The 16,996-nt window shown below is 42.6% G+C and overlaps 1 protein-coding gene across 27 annotated transcripts in view; it reads left to right on the top strand.

Annotated features, from left to right (window-relative positions):
• The window catches only part of trol (terribly reduced optic lobes), a 623,238-nt gene that overhangs the window by 491,816 nt on the left and 114,426 nt on the right, over window positions 1–16,996 (top strand). For all 27 annotated transcript variants that reach the window (XM_075684186.1, XM_075684204.1, XM_075684193.1 and 24 more), the window contains one exon: window positions 14,355–14,459. In XM_075684186.1, the coding sequence (XP_075540301.1) occupies window positions 14,355–14,459 (105 nt within the window). The remainder of the gene's footprint in view (window positions 1–14,354; window positions 14,460–16,996) is intronic.

Here is a 16,996-nt window from a genome sequence, read left to right as displayed (position 1 = left end):
TTTATCGGTATAAGGCTCGACCAGGTCGACTGGACCGATCTGAATTATTAATGCTGTGTGAACAGGGGGAACAAAAGCAGCGCTCGTAGCAAGCAAGGAAGCATGTGTGAAGGTCAGGCCAATTAGCCACTGAAAGGCACACTGATCGCATCAAACATGCAAGTTCAGTGTTCACGCATGCAGATTTAAGCAGTTTGGAGCTTTTTATCCACATGCAAGCACACAGACCAACTTGGCATGTGTGCTCGCGGTAGTTGCCAGCTGGTCAACCGTGGACCTGAACACCACTTCAACAGATGTCAATCTAACTCGTACTCATGACCTCGTGACGATCACTGATGAGCCATCCATAAGAACATTAGTGACAATCTTTCTGCTACAGCTTATGGCCCATTATAAAATTGGTCGACGGTGAATTTTAACGCGACAGCGTTAAGGAGCTCGTGTCGCAGAAAAGCCGGTGTCGGCGTCGGCGGCGTTGGCCGTGAGCGATAAATCCCAGCAGGCACTTCATGAATAAAAATCAACTTGCAAGATGGGCTGGGTGGAAATCGAACCAGGGTCTCCGGAGTGTGAGACGGAGACGTTACCACTGAGCCACGAGTTCGATGCTTCAAAGCGGTACAAAAGCGCCTCTAGTGAACGCGGTGTTGCCTTAGAAACGAGCTGTTTCTAAGGCTCAGGCGTGCGTCGCTTGCTCAAGCGCACATTTCGTTGTCGCGCCGAACGCTGCGTTGCTCGACGCTCACCGCGTCCGATGCGGGGCGCGTAGTCGCTGCGCCGTAGCCCATTGTCTTACACCCCTTGGCGGGTTGACGGGAACGCTGTCGCATTCCACTCTTGAAGGCGAAGCTTAAGCGTCCTCCAATTTTTCATCACGGCCACACCACTGTGCACACTGTCTAGCCTGTTAGGCCTAGATGGAGCTGCATCGTCGGGTGTCAGCAACTAAAGTTGCGGCTACCGAATTAATGCAGATCTATTCACAGGAGTTGCACAACCCTTATGAAGCCGACAAACCGCCTCGCCAATGAAAGCGAATGCACAAGATGATCGTTGCATGTTCACGGCTGCCATCTTTGCAAAATACGATACAATGCCCTTTATTCCAAACACTGGTCATAGGTGCCCAATGGTTTCTTTTCGTAGCTTCAAGCGACCCATCTCAAGGCTAGCTTTAGATTTACATGGTGACAGTGCTCGAAGTCATGGGGGGGCCCGAGACAGCTCAGGCCCCCCTTCCATTATTTAAGGAGGGGCTTGGCACCCCCTCGGCAGAGCACTGCGACACCCATTTAACAAGTGCTGGAAGTAATTTTATTACCAGTAGAGCCTTGTGCAGGGCAGTTCTAACTTTCCAATTGTTTTAATTAATGATTAATGACGTCACGCAAACTTTCCATGGACCTCCCAATTTGAGAACCCTTTACTCTCGGCGTTGACCATGCAGAGCAATGCCGAGTGACATGACGCGCATTTCCCGCTTTTGTCTGTCATGCAGATTGGCCTTCATGAGCTAACAATAACCCACAAAAACCATGTGCCATAATAAAGATGGGAATACCCTGCTATTTTCAGAAAGAAAACTGGAAAGCAATACTTTCGAAGCAATAGAAAATTGCCATTAAGCACAGTATGGCCCACTATTCATCCGAAAATCCCATTGGTATTTAGGACAACTTCACTATTTCTTCAGCTTTAGTGGGAAAAAAGCACTTAATTCCATTTGACAGACATTCTATCGATAAAAGATCTTTTCCAGACCTTCGTATACAAATTGTTATCAGTGCTGGCATATTAATTTTATGATCCCTCTAATAGGAGCATTACTATGCACCTCAATTTGTAGGTACCTTAGTTACTGATGGCTAGCAAGATTCTTGTTAAGCAGTGTGATTAGCCTTTTCAACATCTGCAGCATTGTGTTTTTTAGCACAAATTTTGGAAGTGTGAAAGTTTGTTAAATGTTCCCATATTCTATAGATTCAATATCTGGATTTTTTTTTATTCAATATTCGATTAGAAATCTACTACTTAGTATTCGCACACTCCTAGAAATAAGGATAACACTCGTGGAGTATTTATATTGCATGGAACACCTATAGGATAGTGCAACTTGATGAATCACACTTTGTTTATGGGTTTCCAATCATGGTATTTCACTTGGACATTCTGCATTTTGTTTAACCCCTTAGCCCTTTTGTTATGTCAAGAAATTTCTTACCCAGAATGCTGATTTTTGTTATTGCTGATAGTGAATATTCTTGTTTAAAATGCAGCTTTTTGAGGAACAAAAAAGAAAGGAAATACAACTGACTCATAGTATAATTAAAAGTAACACACAAATTTATTGTACGCCATACTATAAAAGCACCAGCTAGAAAAATAAACAAAAATTGTAGAAAAAGTACGTACAGTGATTTTTCATCTTTCTCACATTAGCTGTGCATGCTAACAGTGCATTATTTTACGAAGGGAGCTTTCACTGTTTGTGGTACAGCTCAAAACAAGGCATTTCACAGAATGGCACTCTGATTGGTTTCATCGACAATCATCTAAACCAACTCATCATATAAAAACATTCAATATATTCAAACTATTCAGCAGGTGCAAGCTTACAGTAATGTTCTTACAGGGGTACAGCCAAAAAGAAAATCGTGGAGGCTCCAGCGAAATGCTGTTCGTGTTAGTTTTACTCCACTGACGTGCACTTGCAGTGCTGCGCTCCGAGTTTTACTGTTTGTCTTCTTCACCTGAGGAGCTGCCGATCTCTTGTATTCGCCACACCTAGGTGTCTTAAGCATCATCGTCGGAAGAAGACGAATACAAGGAAATGCCTCTGTTTCTTTTTTCTGGAAGCTGGGCCAGCAATATACACGCATTGCCTTCGCTAGAAGCCATTTTGAATACGCCTGCGAGTTTTGTTTCGTATCTTGTTGTCTGAAAGTTCACAAACTGCTCACTGTCTGTGCTGTGGGATAAACTGCGTGTAAGTAAAACATATGTAAACAGCGAATGTGGAATGCAACAATGAATGCAGAAGATAACCAATTAATTTTTTTTATGTTGATGGAGTGTGTCTGCACAAATTAGCAACTCTTATTGCTTGTCACTTTGAAATTTTTCATTGTCTTCAGGTTTTGTGCACAAATTCTAAATAGTTTACTGCACTGAGCAGTTAATATGGAGCAAAGTAGGCTCTTCACAGTGTGGCTTGCCATAGATTAGCATACCATAATACTTGCATAGAAAATTAATATTTCTTTGTGTAGGCTACATGACAGATACAGAGAAGCCACATAAATTTGAATCACAGTTTAAGAAAAAGAAAATGAAAAAGAAGGAAATAAATCCTATTACCTGACAATCATTATCATGATACAGATGCAGGGAAAATGTTTTTAAGAAACATCGTCATGACCATCCTCATCGTTGCCAGCCTATTTGTATATCCACTGCAGGACGAAGGCTCCTCCCAGTGATCTACAATTATCCCTGCCTTGCGCTAGCTGCTTCCAACTTGTGCCTGCAAATTTCCTAATTTCATCCCCCCACCTAATTTTCTGTTGTCCTCGGCTGCTCTTCCCTTCCCTTGGCACCCATTCTGTAACCATGACGGTCCACCAATTATCTGCCCAACGCATTACATCGCCTGCCCAGCTTTGTTTCTTTCTCTTAATGTCAACTAGAATATCGGCTATGCCCGTTTGCTCTCTGATCCACACTGCTCTCTTTCTGTCTCTTAATGTTACACCTATCATTCTTCATTCCATCGCTCCTTGTGCGGTACTTAACTTGTTTTCGAGCTTCTTTGTCAGTGTCCAAGTTCCTGCCCCATATGTTAGCACCAGTAGAGTACAATGATTGTACACTTTTCTTTTCAACGGCAGTGGTAAGCTCCCCAGTCAGAATTTGTAAATGGCTGCCCTATGCACTCCAACCCATATTAATTCTTCTGTAAATTTCCTTCTCATGATCAGGATCCCCTGTGTGTGATTGACTTAGATAAACATACTCTTGCACAGACTCTAGAGGCTGATTGGCATAGGGCAATATTTTATACAATACTCAAAACAGGCTAATGGACCTCTAATTCTTCAATTCTTTCACGTCAATCATGAATTCTTGTTCCCTTGTCAGACTGTTGAATATGATCTTTGTTTCCTGCATAACAATCTTCAACCCAGCTCTTACACTTTCTCGGTTAAAGCCCTTAATAATTTGTTGCAGTTCGTTCCCACTGTTGCTGAACAGGACAATGTCATCTGCCAACCAAAGGTTGAAATATTTGCCGTTGATCCTCACTCCTAAGCCTTCCCAGTCTAATAGCTTGAGCACTTGTTTCTAAGCATACAGCGAATAACATTGGAGAGATTGTCTCCTTACCTGACCCCTTTCTTGATAAGTAATTTTCTACTTTTCTTGTGCAGAAGCAAGGTACTTGGGGAACATTCGTAGATATTTCCAAAGATATTCACGTATGCCTCCTGTACCCCTTGGATGCCTCCATGACTTAGGAATCATAATCTAGGAAAGCCATATAGAGACGTTGATTGTACTTTTCTGATTTCTCAATTAACTGATTGATGACATGGACATGATGCATTGTAGGATATCCCTTCCTGAAACCAGCCTGTTCTCTTGCTTAAAGTCAAGTGTTGCCGTGATTCTGCTGGAAATAATTATCTTGGTGAATATTTTATACAATACTGAAAGCAGGCTAACGGACCTATAATTCTTCAATTATTTTACGTCTCCTTTTCCATTGATTAGTACAGTATACTCTCATTACAATGGACCCGGATAATCCGACAAAAAATATCCATTTTATCCGAAGTCCGTAATATCCGAAACGCCTCACTTCTGAAATGTTCATAGTGATGTCTAACAACTTTATTGTGACGAGTGAGTGACAAATGTCCAAAGTAAAAAAAAAAAAAAAAGAAAGTCGCAGTATCACTCGAAAGGCGAAGCATCAATTGCGATAGCAAATTAAGCAAGATAACAGCAGCGGCGAGCGAATTGACCCTCGTGCTGTCTCTCGCTTCAATGCCAATAAAACGTCAAAAGCACAGTGCATACGAAGCTACCGGCACTAGGGGCATTTTGTCCACATCACAGATAGCTTTGAAGATGAGGTCCGTGCTGGGATGCACTTTGCCCGTATCGCAGATCACTCTCACGATACGGCTATCATGTGGAAGAGCACTTTGTCCACATTGCAGATGGCTTTCGAGATATGGCGCCGTAACCAGCAGCCACCGGAGTAGAACCTTCTTTTCTCTCGCCTCCCCTCCACTCCCACCCCCCGTACCTTGCGTGTGAAAGAAGATGGTGCGTTTCTGCCCCACCTTCCTCAATCGCGCGCGCGATATTGAGCTGCGACCATCGGCTGACCCTCGCAAGTCAGTTGTCAGCCCGTGTCGACACAGCAAAAGTGCGTTCTATGCGCCCGATTTTGAAAAAAATTGCCAATTTCGTTCGCTGTAGCCGATAGTTTGTGTAGTGTGGTCCGTTAAAAGTGAACTTTGTTGCAATAATAAAATACATAGAGCAAACTAAGGCTGAAATATGGTCCGTTATATCCACAAGTCTGTTGTACGCGGGTCTGTTGTAACAAGTGCAGACCAGCCTGGTATAATAGCTCTGGTATAATGTTGGCATTCTTTAAGCTTTCTGGTACAGTTGTGAATATAAGTTTTGACGTTTGGGACCAAAGGTGCTGCGATTTTTCTTTTTCTTTTTTTGCAGCCTGGGCATTCTGGCTGAAATCAAGAGCATGTGCCTATGTGCACTTGTTTGATCAATATGAGGTACTAAACGAATTTCCTGCCACGGAGTCTAGTTTAAATATATTTTAATTTTTTGCTGATGCCGTGGTCTCCAAACTTTTGCTCACGACTGTACACTTGAAGTTTTGAGGCATTGTGCATCAAGGGCTGCAATCTTTTCAAGCATATCTCCTCCACCTATGATTAAATCGACTGTTATTCCACCTTCTCCTGCTGCTTTTCTCCCAGGCATGTCTTGCAAGGCCCTCCTAACTTCATATCTAGTTTAAAGTCCTCTTTAAATTATTGTTTCTGCTATGGCACTGTAACTACAGCAGTGTTTTCTTCCTACATTGAGCCAGTTGCTTTTCAGTTGCAGTTGCAATTGTACTTGCAGTTGCAAATTTAGGTCCTCAACACAAAAACATTTTAAAGAAGTATAAAGTCTTTTGGTGCGACCGAACAGGTAGGCTCTCTGGAGGTGTCGTGATTATAGTGGACAGTGGTGTTGCAACTCACAAAGTGAAGCTTAAAGCCAAATATGAAGCTGTCACAGTCACTGTGCTTTGTTTCAAAACAATCACAATACATTCTATATATCTTGAAGCACACCTAGCAGTTATACTGACTTACAATTACTTTTAAAGCAACTACCAGAGCCATACCTCCTTGTTGGGGACTTTAAGGCTAATTCCAATCTTCGGGGAAGTGAGCAAATGGACACTAGAGGTCGTATTTTAGAAGATTTTATCCTGTGCAATAATCTATGCCTACTCAACCAAGGAAAAAACACACTGCTCCCCGAGCTCAGGAAAAATGATCTATTTAGATTTATCTTTTAGTTTGCCATCAGTTCTTACAGATATTAATTAGGATGTTCTTAATAACCCCTATGGAAGGAATCACTTTCATGTCATGATAAGCTTGTAAAACCCATCACAAATCATCCCAAGCAAACGCTGCCGATGGAAGCTCCACCTACCTGGCTGGTTACTTTTCCAAGAAAATGCAGGTCTCCACATAATATCTTCTGATATTCTTAGCATCGGTGAACTGAATGAAATAATTCCAGCCTGTGTCTTAGATGCCACATGCATAGCAATCCCTCTGTCCGATGGAATAGTACGACAAAACCACAAAGTTTGGTACAGATGAGAATGCAAGGAAGCCAAAAAGAAACAAAATAAAGCATGGGGAATTTTTCGCAGGTACCCAATGCACGAAAACCTTATCAATTTCAAAAAGGCAAGAGCTAAAGCACTGCACATCCTTCACAGTGCTGAGAAAAATTCCTGGAAGAATTATGTATTGTCTATAAACAGTTCTATCACATCGCAAGAAATGTGAGAGAAAGTTTGGAAACTAAACAGTAGCTTCTCCCCCTACACAATACCTTTTTTCACACCCCCTGGTGCAAATATTGGTGAACAGTCAGACAAACTAGCCGAATCTTTCTTTACAGTGTCAAGTTCCTGTCACTAGTCAGAGTCCTTCTTAAAGCTCAAGAATGCAGTTGAAAAACAAGGGCTTCCTACGAGTGGCAGTACAAATGAGCCTTATAATACCTTAACTACAATGCATGTACTCCAAAATGTGCTGGCCACCGGTAAACAGACTGCACCAGGACCTGACGAAATACATTATCAACTGCTAGCTCATTTCTTAGAATCTGCTGTAGAAGCACTTTTAAGATTTTTTAACAAAATGTGGACAACAGGAAAGCTACCAGAAGCATGGAAGAAGGCCATAATTGTACCATTCCTGAAACCCAGAAAGCCGCCAACTTCCCCAGGTAGTTATAAAGCCATTGCTCTCACAAGTTGTTTCACCATATCCTTCGAAAGCCTTCTGAATATTAGGTTAATGTTTATACTCAAATCCTGTGAACTTCTCGATGTCCACCAATGCGGTTTTAAAAAAGCTTGTTCCACTGTTCACCATCTCTTTCGCCATGAAAACACAGTCCGAGAAACTTTCATACGCAAACAACACTGTCTGGCAGTTTTTCTTGATATGGAGAAAGCTTATGACACTACATGGAGGTTTGGGATTCTCAGCGACCTTGCAGGCTTAGGCATCCATGGCAGGATGCTGAAATGCCTTAAAGACATCCTCTCCGATCATTAACTTAAGTTATGCCTTGGTTCAGCCTTTTTGGGGAACTTCCCTCAGAAGAATGGAGTGCCGCAGGGTTGTATTTTAAGTACTACTACACTCTTCATAGTAAAAATCAACTCAATAGCAAGAATAATCTCAAAGTCTATTTATTCTATGTCGACGACTTCCAAAATGCATGCACGTCCTCCAGCTTGCCAACATGTGAGAACTCGCACTGAACAGACTTGCAATCTGGGCAGACAGAAATAGATTTAAGTTTTCCCCACAAAAAACAGTTACTGTTCTCTTCTCACTAAAGAGAGGCCTACAGGTTGATCCTTCCTTGCACCTAAATGAAACAATACTCCCAGTAAACCAAGAACACAAATCTTTAGGCATTACATTTGATAAAAAAGACTCTCATTCCTGCCACACATAAACAGTTTAAAAGTCAAAGCTTCCTGAGCTCTGAACATCCTTAAAGTACTCTCAAAGAAGTGCTTTGATAGAACATGCCTTCTACACATTTATTGTTCTCTGGTAAATTCTTGTCTAGATTACGGGAGCATAGTCTATGGTTCAGCAAGACCTTCATATTTAAAATGATTAGATCCAGTTCCTAATCTATGTCTGCGCCTTTCGTGCGGATCATACAGAACGTTACCTGTAGTAAGTCTGTATGTAGAAGCAAATTAGTCCTTACTAGACAATAAAAGAATAGCACTCACATGCACATATGTTCTTAGAATCAGAGTGCAAATGCAACATCTGTGTTATCTGATCGTCACAACTTGTCCTTCTCGAATTCTGTTCAACAACAAACCACAAGCAACAAAGCCATTGCTACTGTGCTTAGAAGAGATATGCAGCAAACTGCATTTATTGGGCACATTGCTGGACATTGCACAAAACCACATCGCACTGCCCTCATGGTATAGTTTCCTGTCAGTGCTGGGTCTGACTCTTACACAGTTAACAAAAGACAAACCCCAAGAGAGCACATTATACAGGAATATCTTGCATGTAAAGAAAGATACAAAAACTACATGGAATTTTTCACAGATTGTTCCAAAGCTGCAGCTTGCATCAGAAGTGCAGTAGTGGAGGGGAACTGGAGAACGAATGGCGAGACTTCCTCAGTGTGTGTCAATATTTACTTATGAGTGTTACGCTATGTTGTTAGTTGTAAAGAAAATAATACGCGCGAACATAGAGAACAGCCTCATCTACACTGATTCCCTCAGTGTAATCAGAGCACTACACTCCAGAAATGCAGCCATGCCGTTACTTGGGGAAGTAGTAATGCATAATATAATGAGGATCACAACACAAGGACATAACATAAAGCTCTGTTGGGCTCCAAGTCACATAGGAATCGCTGGCAAATGAGAGAGCAGATGAATGCGCTTCACAAACTCGCAACAATATGCGCTCCCTTGTCTTTCTATCTATTAAAGTTTTTCAATCAATCAGTGATATAGTGAAAGTAAGCACGCTCCATAAAGATTGCATGATGTTAGTACCCAGCAAACTCAGAGACAAATGGCAATCTACATGGAGTAATCAACTAAATAACAAGCTACAAATGCTAAAACCCATCTTAGAAGAATGGAAGTCATGCACACATCAGGAACAGTTTTTTTGAAGTTATATTATGTCGTTTGTGCATTGGACACACCCGCCTCACACACAACTTCATTCTGCAAAAAGAAAACAAACCTGGTTGTGAAAAATGCAGACATGAACTGATGATATATCACATCTTATTTTTATGCATAGAACTCTAAACACTGAGGAAAAAACATTTTACCCCATTTTACAATGAACAACCATTGTAAGTCAGCCTTGGATTTTAGGATAAAACGCACTTGTTAATATCACAAATGTTTTTAGCTTTATGGGGTCAAGCCGAGGTTCTTGAAAAATCCTAAATGCTGACTGTATGCTTCATTGCATACTATAGAAAACCTCATCCACCTTCTCATGTTTGAGGCCTTTATCTAATTTCTTGGGTTTCTCAGTGCCCTTACCTAGAAAAAGACTTGCCGAGGGGACCCAACCCCTTTAAAAAAGCTGCACCTTGTGTTTGGCCCATAATAGCCTTAGTTGCTTATGTGCCACTAAGCACAACACAAAATGTTTTCATTTCCAGGCCACAATGGATGGTCAAGCAAAGTGATGCCACACATTCAGATAATAGTGCAGTCTAAGTATGCTATCCTACATATAGTTACATGCGAAGAATTTCACTGCAACAGCAATAATGAACTAATACACAGGTCTGAAAGTGTATGAATACAGCTGGACCAAACACTAGCTTCTAATGAAGCCAGATAGACAGTGCATATCTAAGCAATAACCTAAGCAGCTGGAACATTACAGCGCAATAAGTTCTTTCACTACAAATGTTCATATTGCATCTTGAAGTGTTAATTCAGCATGTGCGTAAGCTCTCTGTCTCATGTGCAATGTTGTATATTTTATTCTCCAATTCGAATTTTGTTGTGCACACTTCTATGCTCCCAGTGACAGAATACACAGTAATATTTCTGGCACAGCCTTACCCAAGTGTAATGAAGTTTTGTTGCAATTCTTCACATAAGTATACGCATAGTGCATTGTTTATAGAGGCACCATTGATGGCCACCTAGTGGACACTTTCGACGCTTGTAATGCTGTAGCAGATGGCACTTTGCAGCAAGAATGGTTGAAGTTTGCGGCTGCCATTTTCCCCTTCGTTCGGGTACCGGATTGCTACTTCATTGGTGACAGCTGCAGAAAAGGCACAGTCTTCTATGAGAGCAGACATGTACATTATGTTACCAGAGTTTGGGACAACCCAGTCCGCATACATGCTGGGTACGTCCCGCAGACAAGCGCAGTGAAGACCAGTTATACAAATGGGAGCTTGTGTTAAGTAGCCATTTTGTTTTGCCGACTAATTTAATGTTTCAATTGTTTTTGTTTTGTTTTTTATTTCTATCCTTGCCGTAATACTATTTTTTACTGCAATAGTAGGTACACATCGTCGGTGTAGACTTGTATCTCGGAAGACTCAGTACAGTGCTATGCCGGCACACCCGTGATCTTGCTGCTGATGAATACACATGAAATCATCAAATAAGTGCCGTCAAATTTGCCTCAAGAAGACTAACTGCAAAATTGTTAATCGAAGTGCATACACTATTCAATGAAGCCACCAAATGCATGGGTGAATAAAAGCGCTAGTTAGTGCTGCACCGCCAATGCAATACTGCTACGTATATCGATGAACTGCCCTAGAGACCTGCTGGAAATATGCAAAGCTAAAGCCTTACCAACTTTTTAGTATTTTTTTTTACGAGTGTAATGAATGATAGAAGCTACATGACAAATATAAAGGAGAAGCACCGCCGGCCGAGATAGATGGACGCTGGCGGCAAGGCCAGGTTTAGTCCTTTACGGCGTAGTTGTTGCATTCCTATGCTGCAAAAGATAAGGAACAATTCAATTGAGTACCACAATGCAAATGCAGAAAGGCACTCTGCATGGTAAGTCTGCTCGGACAGCATCAAGGTGTAACAACTTCACAAACATGACGTGAATTTTTCAGCAAAAATCAGACAGCTATACCATATGCAGCAGCTCACACAAATCCTCTCCCTGAGCCACCTTCTTTCTAAAACATTTTTCCAGTAACCACAATATTAACGATGTCCTCAAGCAGAACAAATGGCCCTGTTAAAGAAGCACTTGCCTGTAATCAATTCAATAAAACACAGCATGATTTAAGCCCCTTACAAATAAGGTGAGGCGAAGAGCTTGTACTTAAAGAGATCGACAACAGTTCTGCTGAAGCAACTAGCAACAGCTCAACATGCACACATCCACACATGAAATAGATCCAAAAATATGAAATGCGTTACAGCTGGTGCGACAATTTAATGGGCCACATAAAACCAACAAGATCAGTCCTTGCAAGCTGCAGCAGCTTTAACACACAACACTGTACACTCGTAGAGTTGTGAACTCTAGCAAGAGCAACATAGTAAAGAATTGGCAAATGGTAGAGGTGGCAAGCAGCATTCAGAACATAAGGGAAATGCATTTAGCCTGTATGCTGTACTGCAGACAAACTGAACCAAAACATGGGTAGGCCGTGATCAACTTCGCCGCTTACCCATATAGACATGATCGAGTGTAACAAACACTGAGATGATAAAAGAAAGCATGATAACAAGAAATTTGCCGCCGAACGGTGGCTCATTCATTGCTGCCATTCCTCCCATTCATGAGGCCTCGCAGGGAATGATTAAAACCATGTTGCCAGCAAGTTTTTTGCAGCTATTGTTCTTCAACCTGCCTTGGAATCAAATATCATGAATCAAACAGAGAAGCATAAGCAATGATGCATAAAACTGCGGTGGACAGCTGCCTCCTTTCCCAAGTGCCTTTAGTAAGATTGCCACCAGTGGCACATCCTTTGGAACACACTACACGCATACTGGTTCATAAAATGCTCACCAAAGTATAATTTGCATGTAAGAATTTTGCTATCCTTTCATATCATATTCTTATACTATACTATATACTACATATATATATGTACTATACTTATTAGTCCTTCATTTTCTGGTATTATATATTTTGAAATTCAGGGGGTAAAAATCAGGTGTTACAGTTAAAGAGGAAAACCAGGGAGAAATCATGGTTTTAAATAAATAACTTCGCACCAACTTAACAGCAAGTGGTGACTTTCAGATCATTAATTTCTAGTTACTTGGAGATCAACTACGACTTGAAAGAACATAAGTTTGGACATGTTAGTATTTCATTTTAGCCTTTTGGTGCACGAAGCACACAGGGACAGTATGGCAGTTGGAGACAAAGCGCTCACTTCTAATAATCACTCATTTTCTCAACCATCACATACACACACACACGCACACGCACGCACGCACATACCACATAGGAGACTGACAACCAGCTTATACTAGCGCTTCTGTACAAGTTGATAAATCATGACATAAAGAAACATGAAATATGTGAGAATAACAATTACTGATAAAACCAAGTTAAGAAAGTGCTAAGCTGCAAGATTAGGAAATCAGCCTGTACTGCCATCTCCCGCTGAGCCATGTGTGAGGCAAAGATAATCCAATTCTTTTTGAGAAAGGTCATTCGGTGGTGCACTAACCAGAATTGTACAAGTTACAGAAAAAAAAGTTATCAATTGGAATTGCTTAATTGAAAAATGTAATGAATTACAGTTATGGGTTACTGCCTCAAGAAAATAATAGAAAAATTACTGAAAAGTAATCGATTACTGCTATGTTACTTTCCTCCAAACATTTAATAACATTGCACAGATACACCAAATAAAACGAACTTTCCTGGCACTTTCAGTGCGTCCTCTGCAGCTCTTCATACATTGCTTATCTTCACTAGCTATTGGTTTCCAAACTTTTCATTGGTCATCTTTCGTCATTTTCATTCTGAAGACATCGGTGGTGTCACTGAAAACTCGTTCAATATGCACACTGAGGGGTGAGACGGTGTTGTAACATATACAGATCTCGCGCACAACATTGTGGTTACACAGCGTCTGGGTCCTCATTGATATGCAGCACTTCATTGCTCAGAAGACATTTCAAAAGGTGCTCCAAACTGAGTCAATGAAAAACTGAAAGAAAAAGTTGTCCATATGTGATTCCCTGGCATCGACATGCTAACTAGTTAATGCCACCAAGGCATACCAAAGCATCAGTTCAATTTGTCGGCCAACATGTGGTGGAGCAATTCAAATGAGGAAATAAACACTGAGTTCCCGGATTCGCCTGTCTCAACATGCACATCCACGAGGCAGCTACATGGCATGATGTTAGGAGTTTTACTGTAGTTTCCACTAAATACAGGTTTTCAAAGCTGCATTGCCTTTTACAGACTATCTTGCCAGAAAGGTAACTGGTTACATGTAATTGGTTACTGAAAAAAGTAATTGAGTTACACTGAGTGTTACTGAGTGAACAAAGCGATAGTTAAATTACAAAACTATCAAAACAAGTAATTGATTACAAGTAATTAATTACATGTAATTCCTTACGTACAAGTCTGGCATAATGCATGCATCCCCCAAACTAGCGATCTTCACTACTTCTATGATCTCACATGTAGTTTGTGTGGCGCTTCTTCCTATTATTATGCTGCAGTGTGTATACTGGGGCTCGCACTTGCAGTTTTTGCAGTAGATATTAAGACATTGTGGTGGACTATACCATTGTAACAGTGACGTTGCAAATAAATCAGGCCTGTTTGGTTGAATGTATTATCCATTATTTACAGGACCAGCACACAAAACAAAGGCTGGGCACAGAACATGCACATTATTTTCTTCTCGTGTGTGCACCTTTCTATGGCCTATCTGTTTTTAGCCCCATTAAATCATGGAACATAATTCTACTAATAGCTTGTTTAAGGGTGAACAAAACTCTCTGTTTATGTTTCCAGTTGAAGGAAACCGCCATCCACATTCCATTCCAAGGCTGGTTGCAGATGATAGAGTTGTCACAGCTTCACTTGGAAAAAGAGCAGAACTTCGCTGCCACATTGAAGGTTTGTTACATTTAACATTTGTTGCTTTTTTTGTGTGCATTTTCTATAACGCCTTAACACTCAGTGCTCATTGCGGGAATATATAAATACCCTTTACATACTGTGAGTAAGGTCTGTAGCCAGTAATTATAGTCATTTAGCTTAGGTTCTTTAGAAATTTTTAGGCTGTGATGACTAAGAGCTATAAACTAAGAATGAGGTAAACATTCACTCAAAGTGTCTTGTGTAACTGCTTTCTAGCAATGAAATTCGCACTTTGCAGAATTTGCCAACATTGGCTGCCCTGGTTTTACTGACAAGGGCTGTGGAATTGTGTTAGATTAACTAGCTATTTAGGCTTCATTTTGATGTTCTCACAGCATGAAATGAAATCTACAAATCAATAAAACCTCGTTAATTCGGAATATCCGATAATTCGGACTCGTCCTTTGGCCCCAGCAGGAGTATGCATAATCTAATGCAATGAAACTCGTTAATGCAGACGTAGTTAGCCGCACATCGGTTAATTCGAACAACTCTCGGAGCTCGGCGAGCGCTGGAGCGTCGCAAAAGAGCAGAAATGGCGTTAGCACATCGTTAGTCCGCATCGCCATGGTCATCAGTGGAAATCGCACGGGAATGACAGAAACGCCGGAATGCTTCGTGCCTCTTTGTGCCTTTAAAGCCTGTATTCTTGCGTTTACCGCCGCGCACGGGACCGCATCAGCCGCGCGCCTCTATGACTGCGTATAGTAGCCATCCATGATGGCGTCGATAGCGGCCGCGGTGTCGTCCGCGCCGGTTGCGGCAAACAGTAATTTCGCTTTGACTCGGTGCGCGCGTCGGCCGCGTGCCTTCATGATTGCGTAGTCGCCATCTATGATCGCGTCGATAGCGGCCGCGGTGTCGTCCGCGCCGGTCGCGGCAAACAATAGTTTCGCTTTGACTCGGTGCGCGCGTCGGCCGCGCGCCTGTATGACTGCATAGTCGCCATCCATGATGGCGTCGATAGCGGCCGCGGTGTCGTCCGCGCCGGTCGCGGCAAACAGTAATTTCGCTTTGACTCGGTGCGCGCTTCGGCCGCGTGCCTTCATGATTGCGTAGTCGCCATCTATGATCGCGTCGATAGCGGCCGCGGTGTCGTCCGCGCCGGTCGCGGCAAACAGTAATTTCGCTTTGACTCGGTGCGCGCGTCGGCCGCGCGCCTCTATGACTGCGTAGTCGCCATCCATGATGGCGTCGATAGCAGCCGCGGTGTCGTCCGCGCCGGTCGCGGCAAACAGTAATTTCGCTTTGACTCGGTGCGCGCGTCGGCCGCGTGCCTTCATGATTGCGTAGTCGCCATCTATGATCGCGTCGATAGCGGCCGCGGTGTCGTCCGCGCCGGTCGCGGCAAACAGTAGTTTCGCTTTGACTCGGTGCGCGCGTCGGCCGCGGGCGTTCAGCACCGCAAGGTCGCGTGGACAGCGGCTGCGGCTTCGTCCGCAACGGTTGCGGCAAGTAGTAGTTTCGTTTTGACAAGCTTTCGAGGATGAAGAGCACCGGTTCCATCGTGATGGACGGCGACCAGCTCGCTGGCTCATAATTGGGATGTGCGCGCAGTAGTCCTGTCTCGGATGTAGACGCGCGCTGCGGCCGTGCTGTGAAGGAAGCTGCGAGGCCTTCGCAGCTTCCGAGATAGACCTCAGACTCTGCCCAGGCGGCGCTGCGGAAAAATCCGTCACCAGCGCCCCCATCGCAGCCTTGGCGCTAACTGAGTAGTGCAACGAGAACTGTCCGCAAGCGAAGGTGCATAGGCCACAGTGGACTTTCATTTGTGTTGAGGCACGGTTTCTTAAAAATCAAGGACCTGGAAAGCTTCTTCCGCCATCCACGCTTCGGAAAGGAAGCTCAGCAGGGCGAAGTACGTGTACAATATAAAATAAAGTCTCAAGTGTTATTTCGGCGTGCTGCAAATCGCAAGTACAGAGAGCATCAGGTTTGTTTATAGGCATATCAGCATAAAAATCTAAGCATTTCAAATTGGTTCATATTGAATATGTCCTGAACACAAGACTTAAGTATCGCCTATATTTTTATGTATTTTATCGTAATGTTTTGTCTCGCAATTATTTACAGAGAGTCAATCCTTTCATAGCCTTTTCGAGGGCTGCAAACAGAAAACGTTTTCCAAGGCAGCAAACAGCGTGCGATCATAACGAAAGTAAGCTTCCTACAATGCCTACGCGCTGCATCTTTCTTTCTCGCAGGAGCTACAGCATCGCTCAATACCTTAATTTGAACTTTTCTCAGACGCTTCGAGCAACAAGCGCGTACAAATAAATGTAAATAAACGTGACATTTTTTTTCTTTGCACACGTGCGTTACTTCGCAATTACTCATCCAGTGCTCCTACAGCAACTTTATTGCTCACATTTGAAAAACGCAGTCGAGCAGGCTCAGCACGTGGCGAAGCGTGCTTGTTGTATCGGCACAGAACATACAAAATACCGAAAGTAGAAATGAGCTCGCGATTACAACGATGCTCTAGAGCAGGATCTCGAATTCATAAACGAACC

The sequence above is a fragment of the Dermacentor variabilis genome, chromosome 3 (assembly GCF_050947875.1).
Source record: "Dermacentor variabilis isolate Ectoservices chromosome 3, ASM5094787v1, whole genome shotgun sequence".
Lineage (NCBI taxonomy): Eukaryota > Metazoa > Arthropoda > Arachnida > Ixodida > Ixodidae > Dermacentor > Dermacentor variabilis.
Note: the sequence above shows the minus strand (reverse complement) of the source record. Positions and strands in the feature narration are given on the sequence as shown.